At 37.8% G+C, this 21,494-nt stretch overlaps 1 protein-coding gene across 1 annotated transcript in view; it reads right to left on the reverse strand.

Annotated features, from left to right (window-relative positions):
• LOC133993908 (rho GTPase-activating protein 26-like) overlaps window positions 1–21,494 on the reverse strand; it is a 99,928-nt gene that overhangs the window by 50,086 nt on the left and 28,348 nt on the right. Inside the window, exons 2-4 of the mRNA XM_062433041.1 lie at window positions 7,923–8,018; window positions 5,680–5,741; window positions 4,746–4,817 (exon numbers count right to left, since the gene is read on the reverse strand). Coding sequence (XP_062289025.1) covers window positions 4,746–4,817; window positions 5,680–5,741; window positions 7,923–8,018 — 230 coding nt within the window. The remainder of the gene's footprint in view (window positions 1–4,745; window positions 4,818–5,679; window positions 5,742–7,922; window positions 8,019–21,494) is intronic.

The following is a 21,494-nucleotide window of genomic DNA, read 5'->3' on the forward strand; positions in this document are numbered from 1 at the left end:
ATCCTGTGTTTCCATTGTTCAAGATATAAAGAGGGAACATTTAACCATTTAAGTGCAGAAAAAATCAGTCTATTTGTTGGACCAGGTGAACATGGAAATCTTTTTTTATGTGGAAGGTTCCAGCTTCCTAAACTTTGCTGCTTCTCTGTTGTGGATAGTTTTGGAGTTTTGGACAGTTAGTCACACAAAATAAGGCATATGAAGATTAAAACTATAATCAACATATTTCACTATTTTCTGAAATTATACAAACGCTTTTATCAATCGGTTGATAAAAAAAGAAATCAATCAGTAATAGTTAATAATGGCAGAAAAACAAGTATCCTCTTTGCTATTAATTGGAGATCCATCCTATATTCTGTTCTGTTGAAACAGATGCGATACGAGCAACCTCACCTGAAAACCTCCATTTATCAATAGTATTGCATTCTTTACCTGAATCTTACTGATACTGGAAAGTAGATTTGGTAAACATAACCATATACTGCATACTGGAGGATGATACAAATGTGTGAACCTTCAGGGATGTTGTTATAGTGTTTATATCATGATATCCCTTTCACATGATGTTTTAAGCTGTGTGCCTTCTTCCATTGGGGCAGATTTGAATCATCTTAAAAACAGTTCAGTTGCTTACTCACTACACAGTAACATACCACAGTGAACACATTTGGACACAGTAGGAAAAGCACATGTAAATGATAAAATGAATAATAGCTGCATTCCATTTAGCTTCCTCAGTATCAGGGTCCTGCCATTGTGCAAACTGCTTCTCTTTCATTGCCAAGCTTTACTGAGACACTTTAATATGATGCTATTGTTAATGCTGTTAGTGGTTTTCCTACTATTACAAGTTAAAATGTCATCTGTGAAAATAGCTTTTTGTGGTTAATGATATAAATCAATGAGAAGCATTGCCTCAATGTGATGAATTACCCTCATTTGTCATATTTCTTTTACTGGATTAGCCAAAAACAGACCTCACAGTCTTTGTGTGAATTTCTTTTTCCCGCTCCTCTTGAAACCAAGGAAATAAACAAAGCAACAAAATAATGTCTCATCGGCCGGTACTCAGACAAGCCCATGATGTCAACCCTCAGTATCAATCACATGACACAGGTGTTTGATTGCCAAGACCATTTCAACAAGTAGAGTCCTGAGGGCCGGAGGAGGAACAGACAACAGCTGCAGAACGCATCAGAGATGATGAACGTTCTTTTAAACAACAAGGCCTCTGTTACAAGTCTGCCTCTTTCACTTTTTCATATTCACTGTGGAAATCATGTATGTGATGATTGCTGTTGGTGCATCTCTCTCCTGTATCTCCCTCATTATAAGTTTCACTTTGACTAAAAATATGTTTAAAAATCTAACAGAGAAAGACTGATTTTTTTTTCTTGCTTCAAAGTGTGCAAAAACACAGACTGCAGAAACAGCTTAAACATCATGTTTTTAATCAACCATGGTTAATTTTATATCTGAATTATTGGTGAAATGTACAGTAGAGGGGCAGTAGTACTTTAAAACATTTCCATTGTCAGCCAGCAGGTGGCAATGTCCCCCAAGTATGATTACACACTGAAGATTTTCTTTTTTCAGGAATAAATGAAATTCTTTTATACAGGGTCATGTCCTGCCACCAGATTGACTCATCACAGCCACATTCGAGTTTGACAACAAACTCTTATGCTCTGTCATGTCATCAATTACTAACAAGTCCCACTGAAACATGAAGACAACCAATACATCATCATTCCCGGCTTGTTCATGCATACAGCAGATGGCATGAATTTTTTTGTAAACATTCATTTTATTGAACATATATTTTACCAGAGTACCAAAGCTCAATAACAGTGAAAGACAAACTGTTCTGGATTATTTAACAGAAGCAGTATTTGCTGTCTTGCTGGGGTTTATACTAACTGAGACACTGACACATGGCTGACTGAGATACTATGACCTAATCCAGTCATCAACAACTTAAATAGTTAGTTAAAACACGTAGTAATACCAACTGTCCAAAACTTTATCAGCAGTGGATTGTTTCAGAGACTTTATGCTGATTGTGTTTATTCAGCTTCTATCATTGTTGCAGGTGTGATGTGTTTGTTTAATACAGGCATGGGCCTCACATTAGCAGCTCTATGTCCTTTTGTGTTAAAGAGCAGTGTTGTATTTTTTATGCTGACAGTGCACGTTGAAGGTGAATTACTTGTGTGATGCAATGAGGCCTTGTTTCTGCCACAGTTTGATTTGCATAAAGTCTATGGTGAATAAGATTAGACCCTGGACCTGAAGTGGTAGTTATTTTTAATACACTGTATTATGCATAGCCCAGCATGTTTTAAATATATTTCTACTATTCTTTATCCACTTGCTGTAATTCCCCTAAAACTCGCCTAGTGTTAGAAGGAGTGACAACTCTGAAGCTTTAGGACAAGGTGAAACTGTGCCAGGCGAAGATGTTGTCAGTTCTTTTAGGGCTAAACTGGGATTAGTAAATCGCTCACGGTGACCTAACTGCACAGATTATACGTTCACTTCTTAATCCGGCCACCATGTCACAATCAAACAATGACCTGCTGTGGAGGTGGATTAGCACAGTATGCACCGATAACATATTTAATACTGCATGTATCAGGGGAACCCCCATGGCTACTCATCTAGGTCCTATGGCTAATGACTGCTCAGGGCAAGTGCATCATGACCTACTGTAAAAAGATTATAAACACTGAAAGATGGCAAATTTGCTACACAGGGTGAGGGATTACCACAAATGTTCAGTAGAGGGATTATCTGTAAAACATGCATAAGAAAAAATCATTAGAAAGTAATATTTTTCTAGTAAGTCTTGAGTCATGTGTGGGATTTATCTGTCCTGTCCAAGGTTCTCATTTAGTTTTGAGTATTTACACTTATTAAAAAGTAAACAACCTCATGTTTGAGATAAGGTTAGATAATATATACTTTATTATAGTAGGCTCCAAGCTGCTGCATCACACAACACACATACCGACAATGTCACAATGTCACAATGCACATGTACACGTAAAACATAGATCATACATACATTCAAGTTTAAATGTGCTTAATGTGTTTAAACATGCTGATGTTGATGGTTTGAGTGAGACCGTATATATTTGGGATAATAAAAAAGGAAAAAAGAAAAAAAGGGAAATAAAAACAATGATTTAAAAAAGCCAAATATGGTCAAATTAGATAATAAATAATCAAATGATTGTATCGTATTCCTTTAACAAAATTATACAGTAACACTACAGTAAATAACTGAAATAAGTAGACCATAGTTTAAATAAAATCAAACCACATAGTAAATAGTCAAATCCCACTAAATTAGTTTCAGAACCTACACGCTTTTACTGTACTTTACACTTTACTACTTTACCTACTCACTTTTGTAAGTTCAGTGTATTCATGCCCTCCTGTACATTCAGCCAAGGTTTATACACACTGAAACACTAAAACACCAGCGATGCCATGAGGGAGCCCTGCAGGCCTATGAGACCCCCCCTGTGGGAATTAGTGATTTATGGCATCATTATGTATTCCTCTAATCTCCTATCCAGGTCATGTAGCGACGGTTCAGACCTTCATAGACACCACCATGGGAGAGGAGGGCTACCCTTAGACATGCAGTAAATATTCTGTATATGTACTATAGACTTTTATTAAAAGCATATCTCAAAAGGACTTTCATATATTCTTTGAACACGTCACTGTACTGTTAAAATAACTGACTGAGATGAAGACCGAGCCTTTTAAGGTGTCATAAGCACTTTATATGCCCGTTATATAAGATATCCTCTCATGACATTGTTGTAAAGATTTACCGTACTCATTACTGATGGCGAATGGCTTGTTCGGTTAAATTGTCAGCTGTTATCTTTTTATGTCTGTTTGCTCCAAGTAAAGCTGCTTTTCTGGACTTTTAAAATATGTGCATTGCAGTAAGGTTATCAAAACACATTCTTGAAATACTGCCTTAGTGTTCCACAATGGAGGATCTTATTAGAACTACACTGTAATCCTGCATGCTTTAATATGTGCAAAAAAAGGCCCAAGCAGCAGTACAAATGCTGTTTTTGTGGAGCTACTATGATCAAATTGGAAAATTACTTAAAGGGATAGTTTGTATATTTTGAAGTGGGGTTCTTTGCTTAGCTTTAGTTCTGCTTCTCCAAACAGGAAGTGTACTGACCCAAATTAACTGTACGTACAGTAATACACTGACTATGAATAAGGCCCTAATACAGCTCCACTTCAAAAAATATGAACTGTCCTTTTAAATCTGATAATATAGTGAGTATATACTAAATAGGTGACATTTGAATAGTATAGTGCATATTCAGAAAAAAAACAAATAAGCTGCAGTAAAATCAACCAGGTGGTACTGATGCGGAGGTGCCAATGTTGCTGAGACTGCAACGCTTTCATCTGCAGTGCCCCATTCAAGTGCCAAAAGCACACAGCAATTATCAAATGGTATAAATACAAGTCTATAAATACCTAACAGTTTAATTTGAAAAAATATTAATATTTCTTTAAGTTTAAGTGTACTGTATTGCGTGAATAACGTTTTGAGCAAATGTAATATCTGCCAGCGCTGAAAAGACACTAAAATGACTTTATTGAGTTATTGATTTATGTTACACTGCCAGAATATCAATACTGATGCACAGTACATGTGCATCACCAGTCATGTGGCTGTGCATTCACACCCTTACCTTGGCTGCACTGATCTGCTCTTTCCTGAACCGCTCCAGAGGCATAATCAGCACATCGTTGGCATTCTCGATCTGCGGACACACACACACACAGACACACATAAATTAAGGTCATAGACATATAAAATTAAGGTCATAGATAGTGTAGGCAAATTAAATTACTACTGACATTGTATACATTTTCATTGTTACTCATATAATATTTTGTTCGGCAAAGACGTTAAACATGAATCATAAATCCTAATGTATTATTTCGTTTAAAATATATTTTACATATTGTATCTAAGCATCGCTCTATAAGAAGCTACTGCAACAAAAACACAGCTCCCAGGATTACAGGGACATGCAAACCCCTCTAAAAACACAATATGCTGATCATAAGATGGACCAAAGTCTTATTTTGATGCCATATGAAACCTGAATAAAGAATAATGACTTATCCACTGAAACAGATTTTAAAAACTAGTTGCAACATGTAGATGTATATAGATTATTATGTTTTAATTGTTGTTAACTAGATCCCTTTGTTGTTAACACAGTTTATTCACACTAATAGTTATATTTACATTGTTATTCAAACTTCTATTCATATTTTTCTTTTTTGCACACACACGGTCTTTATTATGTAAATATGCAAGCACATAGTCCAACCCCACAACACAGAAATGTAAACTATAGTCTTTCTCTTTCTTACACTGTTATGTTTGTGTTTATGTTTATAGCTTTTTCTGTTCACATCTGGACTATGTTGAATTGCTTGTACTTGTGCTATTTAGTGAATAAATCTGATTCTACTTCTATAATAACAGTTGACAGCCCTGTCAACATCAATATATTTCCTGAGTGATAATAAGTATAAGAATTTAAGTGTATGACAATTCATTTCCACTTCCTCCAATCAACAACGTTCAATATAGTCTGCTGGGACACTCACCATCCGTGTCCTCTCATCCTCCAAGTTCTGTAGGACTGCTGCAAACTCCTGAAGAGACTTGGCTGAGGATAGACACATCGGTGGACATGGAGACATAAAACACAGAAGACAAAGAGAAAGAGAAAAAGTTAGCATTTCAAATGATTAATAATGAGAGACACCTAAGTACAGGCAAACAGGAACAGAAAGTGTTTTTAAGAAAGTTGACATGAGGTGGCAGGGATGCAGATGTTTTGTTCCTGCTCTTGGACCTCTGCTGATTTGACTAAACTTGTGACACAGCAGAGTATTTAACTAAAATTTAAAACGCAATTTAGAGGATTTGTTTCTGTGGTGTGTTCACTTTGAGCAGAGCTCGCTGCTTGTTTCCTCACTCGCTGGCAAGCAAAGTACTGCTACATTGTTCTGGGTCAGAGTTTCCACTTCAGTTCCGTCCCTGTCAAACACTTCACACACACACAAATACATACACACACACACACACCACGCACACACACTCCGTTCTTCAGAGACAGTGAGTTCATACTGAGCATGTGCAGCATGTGTATCAACATGTAAAAATCACACATGCATACACACAGACAGAGGAGCCCAAGTTTATACCCTAATCCTCACATGACAGCACAGTCATACTCTCACTTACACACACTCTGATTTTCAACATCAGACTTCAAGTTACAGGATTTGGTGCTTAGAAGTTGGATCCAACTATAAATCAGCAGAACCTCAGGAATACACAAGGTACTGTATGCATTAAAACAACAACACAATCCTTTAATAAAGCTCATAAAAAGTCACAAAAGTCAAATATTTCAGTTAGCTTAATCACACATTCTTTATCAATCACATAGAACAAGAAAAAACATAATAAGGAGAGAATTACAATTATATAAAATGACCTAGTAAAACTAGCACAGCCTATTCTTGGGCTTTTTCCACATTGCGTTTTATCTGAATAACAATCTTTTACTTTATCATTTATTTGTATAATGGATATGGTGGAAATCAGTCTGGAGTAAAATCATCATTGTATCAAAGAGAACAAATGAGTTTTGACATGATTATGAATATCCTAAAAACAATAGTGTGGCCCAGTTGACCAGCAAGCTGTTCAGGAAAGATAGCTGGGGATAGTTAAACAACAGCAGTGGGTGCGTCAGGCCAGCGAGGAGCTGCAGCCTGCACAGGCAGAGCCAGGCACCATGAGAGGGTGTGGTGATGACTGCTGCATGTTTCACAGCAGGCTGTTTGGACAGACACTAGAAGAGCACTGAAAGGCCTGGATGAGTTCATGGAATCACTAATCATATTCTCATGTACAGTATTATTATAACCAGTATTAAATAATACTCATGCGTACACCGTTATGTGTCAGATTTGGGTCAGCATGATGTTTCTCCCACTGCTTTCAGAGTAGTTAACATCTCAGGATATGTACAACAGGCTTAAGCAAGAGCCATGAAACATGTCACTTTTATTAAGTGTGTTTTATTATAGAGGATGATGAAACATTGGCATTGTAATCATGGCTGTATATTCTATGTAATATGCTTTTATTATAGATGATGAACAGAAATCTGCAGTGTAAACTGTTCTTCATATCTCAAGTTATTTGCTTCTGATGCAACAGGGGCATAAAACAACATTTACTGTTGATCAGGTTGCATGCTTGCAGACTATTTCCATTCAAAGTTGCTGATGTAGCACCACGGTACTTACTGGACTGTCTGCACATCTTTCAGTATAATGCCAACAGACAGATTCAAGTGAAGAATTGGGCTTTTGCACAATTTGAAACTGATCTTACCTGAAAATGGCCTAGGCTTAAAGTTCATTTCCATGTAATGATACTCTTGTTATATCACACTTGATGATTCTCACATGAAAATGAAACAATATTGAGCTAAAAGTAAGACAAATAATAAAAACTAAAAAAAGGCATAGATCAGAACTGCAACATCCAAATAACAAGCAAATGATCATCACTTTGTTTAGAATGTTCATTATTTGCTGAAAAAGGCTTTGAATACTAAAAGCTTTGATACTAAAAAACGAACAAAGATCAAATTCAGGCCAGATAATTCGAGACAGTTTGTCTGAAAATCAAGCTGGCCTTTAAATTAGTGCTGATATGACTGTTCTATTTCTGTGGCTATAAATGACTAGATATTGACGAGTGTCTATTTACAGACTTTCCTCTGTCGGTACAGGGAATGTATTGGATTTCATATCAGCAAGCTCACCTATGCATATCTCATCATCCGTCTCAGCATCTCCGATACACTGGAATTTAAACTCGTTGAGAGAGTCTGCAAACTTCCTCTTGGCCGTCGATAGACCTGCAGGAACAGAGAGAAAGAAGAAGGAAGCGGTTAGGTTAGTGTTCAATTTTACCGCTGAGAACACTCTGACAGCATACTTTTTTTTTAAGCAAAAGCCATATTTAATTTTTAATGCACCATATTCTGTGGGAGTTCATCATGATATGACAATCAACTGTAGAGACATGTAGAAGACATAACATTGTTGCTTTCATGTTTAGTTACCTGGGCTAAAATGAGAACATCACTCATTGTTCTGGATTACATTTTTTGGTCCACATATGCAGTTGCTGAAAGTGAGAGTGAGTGGAAAAAGCCTAAATGCAGACAGGCAGATACTGTGAGTGGATCCCCAGTGGTGTTAGTGATGAAGGTTGTCAGCTTGTGGGGAGGTTTGTGTGTCTGTGTGTGCCGAAACGTGCAAAAAAGTTCCATTAAACTTAAGTCACATTAGCCAAGTGAGGCAGTGAAAAGCCTTGGACAGACGGATGCCTTTCAAATAATACATGAGGCGCTAAGAGCTCCTAGGAGACAGACACTCACAGCGAGTTTGGCTTCCCCTCCATTTAAACTCAAGGCAGGGTCACCTTCACTTCAATACCTCCTGTTGCTGGACAGGTCCAGGTCAGTCCTACAGATCAGTGATAGAGAAACTTCTCCCTTCTCACATGCTATACTGACACTAAGACAGACTAAATTGAGGGGTTATAGATCATTTATACTGATGCAAAGGCTACTTGTTCCTTAACTACCATGCCCAAAGAAGGAAGAAAAATACTTTACAGTAAGAGGAACAGTGTGTTGTGGTCTTTCCCAGGAGTGAACCCCACTTTTCAAGATGAGGACAGAAACTACACAAACCCTACAATAGCAATTATGCATTTCAGTGGCATTTTGTATATTATGGATAGAACTTGAATGTTTAAGCCAAAATGAAAACGAATGAATGAAAATGAAAACCAGACAAAGAAACATAGAGAAGGAAAAAAGACTATTGATCGAGAGTCTCATGGAAAGACAGATGGGAGTCAGGGAAAGGACAATGAGTGTAGAGAGGACAGACCGAGAAGTACAGTAATTGGCCATGTTCATGTAAATACCACAGGTCCTCCATGTAGATCTGTGTGTGTGTGTGTGTGTGTGTGTGTGTGTGTGTGTGTGTGCGTGTGTGTGTGTGTGTGTGTGTGTGTGTGTGTGTGTGTGTGTGTGTGTATGTTTGTGTGGAAAGATCTTCTTTGCCAGTCAGAGAAATTAAATGCAGACCAAGCAGCTCCTGCATATGCTGCCAGAAACCCACACATCCTGGCATACAAACACAGACACACACCACTCGCTCTCTCTTGGGACTGACACAGAAAAAACATCTTAGCATGTCAGTTAACAGTGAGTCACAGCGGCTCCTCAGCGTCAAAATAACTGAAGTCTGACCAAACTGAGACCACACTCTAACCTTGAAGGATAAACTGTGGTTTTGCAGTGCCAGTGTCCAGTCAAGAAAAAACACCAACAGTAGTCCTAGGTAGTGGCACATAATAATAAAAAGAAAACTATAACACAATTAAAGAGAAAAAACACTTTATTCTTGTGGATGGTGCTGATTGGGAAGTTTTAAAATTCACCTGTTCTCCAGTTGATGCAAAAAACTTTTACATGGACAAGAAATTACTTCCTACGATGCTTAGTTAAAAACAATTGTATTAATGCTAATGTTTTTTTTATAAATGAATGATATAAGTATTCATCAGTGACAATCACCTGTTCATTGATAAAAGCGGTATTGGGTATTCAATAACTTTCTTAGTCTCTGCCTGCAAAATCTCCAACACAGTTTACAGCCATCCGTAGTCAACAATCATTGAAGAAATACAGAGTTAAGAAAAATAGTGCCTGGGCTTTCGCTCACTTGCAGTGCTGTTTTCCACTGTTGGAAAAAAAAATGTGTTTAGGTTTCAGACAGCATGAAATTTCTGTTTTAAAAGCAGAGTGATGCCCACTCTTTGAAGCTGCTGTGTGTGTATCCACAGCTTTGAATACCAAAGATCTGCCAGAAAGCACCTGGCAAAGACATCCGGGAGATACTATTATTAGTGATCCTACAAACCTGTGAAAGCTCTGCTGATATATCAGGGTGTTATAGCCCCAATGGGACAGTACTCAATAATTCATTGAAACTGATGGTTTGGTTACAACAATTTTCTGCACAGTATCTATGCAGGAAATTTGGGGTAGATTATAAAGTATCACTTTTATAATCAAAATCAGCCACATTACATTGTGATTTTTGCCAAATGATGCTATACTGACAGCACATCTATAGTATAAAACTGTGTTACAAAACAACACAGACTGTATAAAACATTTCAAGTGTAAATAGCCACTTATGTGCTATTCTGACCAGCTTTTTATTCATTTATTTGTTCTGATTTCTTACTTTTGTTGAAGATGTTTCAACATCCAGTATTGTGCCTATTATAATGGTGGAGTTCCTTACTATTAAATCAACACCCCAATCACATGACAAATCATCAGACCTACACCTCTCCTCTCTCTCTCCTCTTCTTTCTCTGTCTGCGTTTTTTCTCGTGTCATCACTGCAGACTTTTCATTGATCTCCTTCATGCCATAAAACGTTTTTATCACCCCTCTCTGCAGTGGTCTTCCTCTGAGTGCCTTATTTTACACCATAGGCAGCCCCAGTGGGAATCAACTCCAGCTCTGACAGCTCTGATGTCATGCTATGTATCCAGTGAGTTACACAAAACGACATCACTTTCTACACTCTCCTCCTCACTCCCTCACTTCTCTGCTCTCTCTCGCTCTTATTGCTTTTTTTTGGCCTCCATCTCCCCTCCCTCACCTTTGTGATTGTTTCGTCTTTTCCTTCATGCCAGTGACAGTTTCTCTCAGTACTTTGTGAGTGAAACATGTCAGTCGTTGTTCATGTCCATGTGACTCCTACCACTCTCCACGTGCTCTCCCTTACAAACATCAAACCACAGATCCACTGACGCTGTTACAAATAATCAGCTAATCATTATGTGTATTCTAATAGCTACTGTCCAATACAGTCATCCACATCTTTATTTTATCATTTCATGCATTTCTCAGAATGCCATAGAACCACTATAAACATGTTGCATTCAGTTGATATGAAGAGAGCAAGAGTGACAGTAATTACAACAGCTGACAGTTTTTCTACTTGACAAAGAGTTATTTTACTTACATAAAACATGTGTTTTTGGTTTCTGAGGTCCTGAGTCTACTGTGACAGGCAACATGGATGCCACAACAATTGTGACAGTGTGTCAGCTACTTAATACAGTAGTTGATGGATAAATAACTTCATTTGAGACTTGAAGTACTGAAACTATTGAGCACCTATTTTTTTTAATCTTATTGAAATAATTTAATTGACTAAACTTAAAGAGGCACACACAGTACCAGTGTGAAGAGTGTACAGTTGGAGATACTATTGTATTGCTATATTAATATTTTTTGATGATCATTAATCCAGTGTGGAAGTCCATTTAACTGATCAGTATTGCCTCAAAAGCACATGATGCACTCTCAACCCTGTCTATTGCCCTTTTTATATCACGTTGTTCTGTTTGAAATAAGATGTCTCGCCAAGATGTCTCAGTCCTTGTTTGTGTAGATGAAATAAGTGTCTCATCTGTTAGGAAAGAAGAAATAGGAGAGGTCATCTAAAGTACATGATACATACTGAACCCGATTCTATGAAGTGATCATTGGAAAAAGGAACTAAGTGCAAGAACTGGAAGTTGTACAAGATAGGCACGGCAACATACTGTATATGGAATTAATATTTAGTGTCTTGCAGGAAGTGTCAGACAGTAAAATGTGACTGCATACAAGGTGACTGTTATTTTTGAGCGGAGGTTGAAACTATAAAATGTGTAAATTGCCTAAACTGTTAAATGTGCTTCTCCCTGGCTGAAGAGCTCAGGAAGTCTATATGCACATACTTGTTGATTTATTAAAGGCAGTTGAGCTGCAGGAAAATACTGTGTCTCTAGTATTTAATTACCTTTCTTACATAACAAGACAGGCTGACTTTTCTGCTGCATGACACCAGTCAAAAGTTTTGACTGGTACTGTACGTGTTTAATACAGTTTGTGTATTTGTTTTAATCATGTGCTCCATAAAGTGACTTCTTTTATAAGGGCTTCCAATATTATCAAAATAGTTCACAATTAGTTTTCTGTCGATAAACTGTTCAATTAATAGACTAATTGTTGCAACACTAGTATGAAGTCCATGGTTTATATTCTGGTTGCGGAAATAAAACTGCTTCTGCTCTAAGGAAAACTTTATTCCCCCGTTTTTATGTTTTCTTCACAGCTCAGAAAACATTAAGTGTTAAACCGACATCTGATTTTAAACTTTCTCCACTTTCCGTTCTGCAGTCATGCTTACACATGAACTCCCTCAAAAGTAGGCACACCTTGGTATGATGTGTAGTACAATCATCTCATAGCTGAACATCTGAGTCACAGTGGACCAAGTTTCAGCTTGAAGAAAAGTCTTTAACTTAGCATGAAGTACAAATGTGTGTAGTTTTTTTAAAATAAATACAAAAATATGGTAAATGGTAAATGGACTGTACTTACATAACACTTTTATAGTCTAAGTCTACTCCTATAAAATGTAAGATCAAGTAATGCCTTAAAAAGCAGTATTACATTTTTAAATAGTTTTGCCTGATGAAGTGTGCCATAAGCTGTAATACTAAATGCTGGCAGAGGCACTCTAGGTTGGATCACCATATTTTATATACACTCACCACAGCTTAATCATCAATAAAATAGGCATCCAAAAGTGCTTAGAGTGAACTTATAAAGAGTTCCTATTAGATGAAAAGGCATAATATGATGGTCGGATCTGACAGTCGCCTTTTGTAATATACACACCGCAATGGTTTTTAAGTGTCAGCTTTTCTCAGACAATGTCTCAACAAATGTATGAAATAGTCTGGTGTACAGGTGATCAAAGGTTTAAATGGTTTATATGGTTTAATTGTGATTTCTCTAAACTTTTTTAATACAAAGCTTAAAATGAAATGAAATTTATATTCATTTGTAGTGATGTGTTGCATTATAAGGCAACACATTGCTCACTCTGGGCTGTATTTTTCTTTTATTATATCCTTTATTTACCAGGTAAAAGTCTTATTTAGATTCAAATCTCTTTTTTAAGTGTGACGTGGCCAATAGAGGAGCATAAACATATACTATTAAATATATACATATCATACACAAATGGTTGATTTCACCATCTATATGTATTCAGTTCAAATAATTCAGCAACAGTAACTGTTATGTGTTGTAGTGTGTGCTGAAACTATTAGAGACTGTTGAGTATTATTGTTCTTATTATTGTGTGTCAGTCACTTGACAGTGTTGCTAGCAAAACTTTACACTACGTTTTAAAATCTGACAAGTTCCATTACATACCACAAGCACTTTGACTGTTTGTCTATTTGTGTTGCCACTCAGAGTAAATACCCTGATGACTGTGAAGTATGACTTTATTCTGCTTTGAAAACGATGGGTTCTGGTTGCATTACTCAAAACTGTTAGGAAAAAATAAATTGCAAGTATGCATGTGTGTTTAGCTCACTCGCCCTTGGAGGATGTCTCACTGTACATTTTGGCAAACAGCATGATGAGGTAACATAAGATTTTTTTTTTTCTGGCGCATATATGCAAATACATCATGCATGTCATAGCTGTCAACACTGACATACTCGGACACACGAAAACGCAAGTTATGTGCGTCTGTGCACAAACACACACACACACACACACACACACACACACACACACACACACACAAACACACACACACAAACATCAGCTCGAAGAAAGCTCTCAGCTCATTCTCACCATGTTTCTAAATCAAAACCACATTGTTGGACTATATGATTCTGTAGGATCGTGCCAACACAAATGAATTGCTACGAAACAAAGAAAGAATTACATGCCACAAGTACATTGTCCAGAGAACATTTACTTAGAGACGTAGCAAGCAATGATGCAATACCATTTATGGTCTTTTTTTCAATGCAGTTTAAAGTTATATAAGAAAGTTAACCAATTTATAAGATGAACAAATAGAAGTAACACCAAACGCAGCAATGACTGGGTTGTCAAAGCACTGAACAGCATCACTGAATGTAATTAATTGACATTTTTAGTAAGAGGTTAAGGGCCAATTCGTCCAAATTATCAAAAAACTTTGGAGAACTGACTCATTGATACCGTAGCTGATACATCATCTGCTTTGGACAAACTCTGGCTCATTTATACATACATTCAGTAATGTGAATAGTCCATGTAAATAATCCACCAAACAGAATTGAATTAGATGTTAATTTTGCTCCTACAGCGACAGCAGCATTCCAGCTTTGGTATTACTGCGTAGGTCTGTTGTTAATGTGATAAAAATCAACCATTGGATGGGAAATATTTGAAATATTTTGAATATGCAATGTTGGATTTGAAAGCAGCATTGTTGGGGATCCCAGATGCAGAATGCATGGACGATGGATGCACTGCCGTCCCTTCTATTTAATGGTTGCGTGTGTCCGTGCAAGGACAGCAGAGGACAGTGACCACTAAAAATACATGACCCTGTTGACACTCGCCTCTCTGTCCTCTTCCCCTCTCTCTCACTTGTACAACAGAATTCCCCCCATTCTTCTCTCTTTCACTTCCTCTTGAGCTCATGACACCACCCAATGGAGACATGCACCGATAAAGAAACAAACAGTACCAAGAAAGCATGACACGTTTACTTGGGACTTGAGGAAATCTACTTTTGGACTTTTGTGCAAACATTTGTGATAGAACAAGTAATTGTTTAGGCCACGTAAATGAGTCAGTGGAATTTGTCTCTATTGAAGTTGTAATAAACATCCTTCAACCCTCTAACAGACCAGTTTTGCCAATTTAGAGCTGAAAAAAACAGTAAATTCATCAATCGTAGATAAGTTAATTGAATCTTTCTGGCTTTGAATTGTTGGTCAGGCAAAACAAGACATTTAAATATGTAAACTACTGATTGGCATCTTACCAACACTTGTAAACTATGTGACATTTTATAAACTGAGTGATTGATTAATCAAGAAAATAACTGTAAAACTAATTCATAATGGATACGCACATAAGAAATAGTCAGATGCAGCCCTAAATCAGGTTTTGAGCATGATCATAGTCTCACTCACACAGCAAGAGGTGTCCACAAGTGGAAGAGTTGGAAGTGGAAAAAAAATCAGGCAAAATAATGACCTGATGATGTCCACCACAATCCCATTGTCCACTGTTACATGGAGATAATAAAGGTTCTTTGTTACTGACATGACATGTGGTAGTTAAGGGTAAAAGAACCAAAGGTGGTCAGAGGGACAAAGAATAGGTGGTCTGCTTCTTAGTGTCTACATCTGTTCACTCCTTTCTGGAGAGTTACATGAATATTTCTTGAACAGTGTTTGCATTTTTTTTTCTGCCATGTGTTGTGATACTGGTGACGGGAATCCCGTCAGCTCTGAAGATGCCAGTCACATGCTCCGTCTGGACTTCAACTGCAACTGCAGCGACACTGTACAACGGCTGCTATGTGTATTAACTCACAAGCACATACACACACATACACACACACACACACACACACACACACACACACACACACACACACACACACACACACACACACACACACACACACACACACACACACACACAGACACACAACTAAAAGAATGGGCCTGTGTGATATCAACAGGATATCCAGCAGTAGCTTGAACTCTACAGTAGCTTTGTTCCACAAGCATGTGAATAGAAACCCTATTCATCATGTGGGACAATCTCACTCACACACACACACACACACACACACACACACAGACACACACACACTATTCATCTGTGAAGACAAAGACTGATTTCAGTGTCTTCATCTAATTCTTTACATGACCCAGCAGCTAAGTAAGGAGAGGAATGTCTGAACTGAATCATACAGTAAAATACTGTAAATTAATATGTAAAAATGTTTTTTTCATAAAATCTTAACACTTAAGAAAAACTAGTTATATAAAAATAACTATGGGTTGACATATGTAGGTGTCATGATGACATGGTTTAATGATTTATTATGTAAAGATGCACTACACAATTTTGATCTTCTTTTGAGCTCCCACTATACCGCAGTATGTTTCATGTTGGTTAAGTTCTCCTAAAAACTGCCAAAATGAACAGACAGTACATTCTCCATGCCAAGTTAATTATGTTCACCTCAATTTAACAGTCATACAGTGCTGCATTGTCACAGAACGCCCCCACACACTTGATGATGCATTTTTCGTCATGCTGACCCTTGAAGCCATGCGGATGCTGCAAGCAGGAATTGTGGAATCTCTCCACCTCCTGTCCCCGTTACATCTGCCAATAACTGTCCCTTGGAGAAACACTCCTGTTGTCTTGTATGGCAAGCTCTACTGTTTATGTGCATGTTTGTGTACATGCGTGAGTAGAAGAGAGATAGAAATAGTGTGTCGACACCAGGAAGGCCAACATTGTAAACTCAAAGATCATGACTGTGGCATCCTGGTAGCTTTATGCTGAAACAAATAAAATCTAGTAATTGAAACCTTGTGAGTTTCAGTCTAATGTTATCTCTGTTCAGTCTCTTTTCTTCCTCAGTCATGAAGCATGAATGGCTCAAGATCAGCTTTTACAACAAAAAATGAAAGTGAGTGTTGTCAAACACTGAGCAGGAACCTACAGTACATGGGCAGGTTTTCCTGTTGGACAAAGCACACAAGGTCAACATTTAGTTGGAGAGAAAAACACTACTTCTGTGGTAACAATAAGCCACGGAGGCAGGAAAAGTGTGAAACAGAGAAAAGGCGAGGAAGTGGAGATGGCTTCTTTCAGGCGTTGCCATGGTGAATGCAGGTTGGGGGGGAAGTAGGGGTCAGAGGTCACTCTTCGTCTGTCTATTCTGCTCAGTCAGCTTTTATGGGAAGCAGACTGGATCGGCACACAATGACGCACAGCATATACAGTCTCATCACTCTTCTTGTGTCCGCAGTGGAGCTCGGGTGATTAAGGTCAAATCTGGCCATGACTACAGATCCCATTACAGACCCACATTTAAGGTCCATCATCTGCCTGTAATACGATCCACCAACACAGCTGGAGAACAGTAGAAAACATGCTCAATACTGTTCGGTAATATTAAGCTTATACCATCTAATACCTTGTCATGCAGCCAGTCCCCCCTCAGGCTGTGTAAAATGGGTTAATGTTTAGAGGATTACTTATTGTAGTGGAATCAAATACAGCCTCCTTGGTCCTCGGTACATTGTGGCATGAATGGTGTTCATTTTATGGTTGACTTGAAAAATGGTATGCGAGTATGCATTTCAACTGCGTATGAACAAGAAAGTCATTTCTAATGTTTTGTTGTGGCATAAGAGAAATCAGATCCAAGACCGTTTCAGCGTTGTGTGAGTTTGAGTTGGACGCAACAGCAATAACGTCACTTCAGAGATTGAAAGATAGAGTGAGAGATTGGCAGAGAAATGAGGAGAAAATGAGGAGAAAGAGAGGAAAAACAGCTCAGTGTTATATTTTATCTCATCACCTTCCAAGGGCTAAGCTGGCTGCCTGTGCAGTAAATATGTCATCAGGACAAGTGGCTGCCAAGATGCTCGAGACAACCTTCAGGCTGTGGCTAACTCTTCACACAAACATCCCTGCACACATGCAGGAGTCACACGCGTACAGATACAGTATATGCATGCTAGCACACACTCACATGCACACATTCTACAGCTGAATCACATTTTTAAAAAACAATACTGTACGTCACATTATTAATTTATCAGAAAGCTGTATGTGTAAAAATGTTAGTTGTTGCTGAATATAATTTAAATTTAGCAATGCCTGAAACATGATGATCTGCTAGAAGCAGTGCTGCAAGAATTAGTCGAGTCATAATTAGTCAATAAACCAATTAACAGAACATCTATTCTAAATTTGACAATCCACTAATCCGAAGTAATTAATCATCGGACATATACCTTCATCTGTAATTAAAATTGAGAACTTTAAAGGGGACAAATCAAGCACATTTTCAGGTCTATATTTATATTCTAGAGATCTAATGGAAAATATGATTGCATGATTAACAGTTCAATAAACTCATTATTTATCTTACACATGATCTTTAAGCAGCCCCTCAATTGAGCCTCTGTCACAGACAGGTCGTTTTAGCTCCTGTCTCTTTAAGCCCCCCCTCCAGATGAGCCCCCTCTGTTCTTATTGGTTAGCTCTGTGAGTTGACTGGCACACTTCCAGCAACTCTGGAGGCTACGTTACAAATAATAGAGATAGGATTTCATTTCTTTTTGTCATTCTTTACTCGAAATAGAAATTTCTCAAATACATCTGTACTTGTTTGAGCCCAAATCCAATCTGAGATATGCAAGTAGACAAGGAGAACAACCCGTTGAATGACATTAGCAATGAAGGCCACCAATGGATGGCCGTTTGTGGGCATGCCTAAAGGAGGAAGTAGAGGTAAATTTGCAAACACCGCGTTCAGAGCAGGCTGGCTTTTGACTTGCAGGGTTAACATTCAGTATAATAAGAGAATGAAAAAAAAAAGTGTCCCCTTAAGAAAATGTGTTGACAATATGCAGCAATCTAGAGCTCCGTTTATATTATAGCTATATTCTGGATCTAGGTTTGGATTATATCTTTATTTCATAGCTGTTGACAGGAACAGATGACAGGAAATGACAGAAGAGAGAAAGAGAGAATGATCTGCAACAGGAATCCCCAGCCAGAGACGAACCAGGGACTTTACAGCTTATGGTTGACACGTCAGACAGCTCAGACAGCTAGGACGCCTGGGAGCCCCTGAATCTACAACCTTGTAGTTTAAGATTCACTAAAGTGAAAGCAATGTAATGGACAGTTACCCCTTTTTTTTGACATCTCATAGTTATTTGTGATTTTATCTACAAATAGATAAGAACTTTCTGAATCAAGTGAAGAAATCTATCAGAGGTTCAACGTGATTTAAGATACAGAATAGTATTTTATTGGCCACATAGCTCCGCTTCATATTACCAACCCGGTGACCAAGTATGTTTGCTCCAGGGCAACCCAAAACATACACGTCAAAAAAAACACACACACACATGCACACACACACAATCTCCACATACCCAATCACACACTAATTGCCACCACTTGTATAAATATTCCTGCTGGTGGTTTAACTACAGGCGGACACACAGACCTGAGGTCCAATACCTCAGTCATACCCCCCACAGACCCCTACCACCAGCCATTCACTTTAAATGTATTTTTAATACACATTTAACCACAGAGGGCAATGAAGAAGGAAATGAGGTAATATTAAAGCTATAATTTAGTACTTAGATTTGACATTGGTTCAAAACATTTTTCCACATTTTAAAACAGGGACTGAAACTACTGCATACAGATGGTAGTTTTCAAGCACATTCATTAATATATATGATTTTTGTACACCGGATCAAAGCAAAGTGTCTAGTTCATGTTTTTTCAGTTTAAGCTTAATTTGTGTGAATAGCTTCATTCTCCTAAACAATCAAACACTTGAAAAATTGATAACAAATAGGCCATTGTTTATATGAATTGATTAAGAGCATTTGGTTTTATATTTACAAGGACAATGTTGTGAGAACCTTTGTGTGCTTGCCAGCAGAAACTCTGTGGACCATAAACATGGCTACACTGTGATGGAACTCCCTCACATTAGGGAGTAAAGACAGTAAACACACACACACACCCCACACACACACACACACACACACACAGAGGAACTAACGGGGGCACTCTCTGCCCCGCATTTGGAATCACTTATAAAAGCAAACATGGGCCAACGCATGACACAGCACCGTGGTTGACAAAGCAGACCCAGCACGCACAAACACACATACTGGAAACACTCCCTTTGTCTATCTCAGCAGATGGCTTTCATCACATCTGAATGTCAGTGTGGCGACTGAGGGGACAAGTGTTTGTGTGAGAGAGAGCGTGTATTTTTAAAGTTCGCTGTAATTACCCAAGAACATACAATGTGTCCAATCTCTCATTGAGCATTGATTGAGAACTATCTAAAAACAACACAAACACACGCACACACACACAAACACATGCATCGCACACACCCCACTTGCATCCTCATTCCTGTTTAATGAGTGTCAAACTGCCCATCCCAGTGAGGAATCCCATGGAAAGAATTTAAAAGGAGCAAGAGAAAGAAAATTAACTTTAAGAAATCTTGCCATTTTACGTACATGGTGAAGTCAATGAAGCACTGTGTGAGTTTATTGTGGCTTTTCTTTGCTCTGTAATAGTACTTTGCTCATCAGAAACTGGCTGAATGGTGGTCAGGGGCCAACAAAGTGATTAACAATAGCTAAATAAAGCCTGGGAACAAAAGGAACCCAACAATGACACACAGAGTCCCAGCTAAAATGAACTGAGAGTTAGATGGTGAAGAGGGGGGGTTACAAAGAGTTACGGGGGGAAAGCGAGAGGAAGAAAGTCATATAGTTTTAGGGAGGGACAGAGGGAACTGAGCCATGAAACAGATGTAAGAGAAGGACATGTTTCTGCCTACATTTAAGAAGTCAGGGAGGAAGAGGAGTTACAAGATGTTGTATCTATGGCATTTTAAGGGAAGCAGAAGCAGAGAATATTATCATTATCATCATCATATTCATTTCAAAATCAGATGCACACTAACAAACAATTATTTTCTTACATGTCTGAAATGCCATTTCTGGCTTCTCTACTCGAATTTAACTACAGACAACAATTAATCCATTAGTCAATCAACAGAAAACCAATCTGCAACAATTTTGATAATCAAATTGATGTTTCAGTCAATTTTCTAGCAAAAATACCAAACATTTGCGGGTTCAAGGCCCTCAAATGTGAGAATATGTTGCTTTTCTTGGTCACAGATTATTGTAAGCTTAATATTTTGAGGATTTAGGCTTTTAGTTGGTCAAAATAAGACATGATGGAGTCATCTTGTGCGCTACGATATTCTGATGGGCAGTTTTTTTGATGTATTTTACTGCATGCTTCTTCCAAGGCACCAAATGTTGCAGTATATTTATGTGTCTTATGTGTCTTGCTGTTTCTAAATAGTCATATGAGTTTATCATTTAGTCTATAAAAGTAAAAATAAGACATGCCGGTCACATTTTTTCAGAGTACAAAACAACATTTACTGTAAAATGTGTTATTTAACTTTACATTGGTTGATCTGTCGCCCATAACAGTCCAAAACTGATTTTTACACATCATCATTTACAGTGATATGCAGATATAAACACAAAAAAGCAGCAAATCCTCACATTTCAGGAAGTGGAACCAGCAACATTTTGATTTTGTTTGAAACTA

Source organism: Scomber scombrus, chromosome 14, assembly GCF_963691925.1.
Source record: "Scomber scombrus chromosome 14, fScoSco1.1, whole genome shotgun sequence".
NCBI lineage: Eukaryota > Metazoa > Chordata > Actinopteri > Scombriformes > Scombridae > Scomber > Scomber scombrus.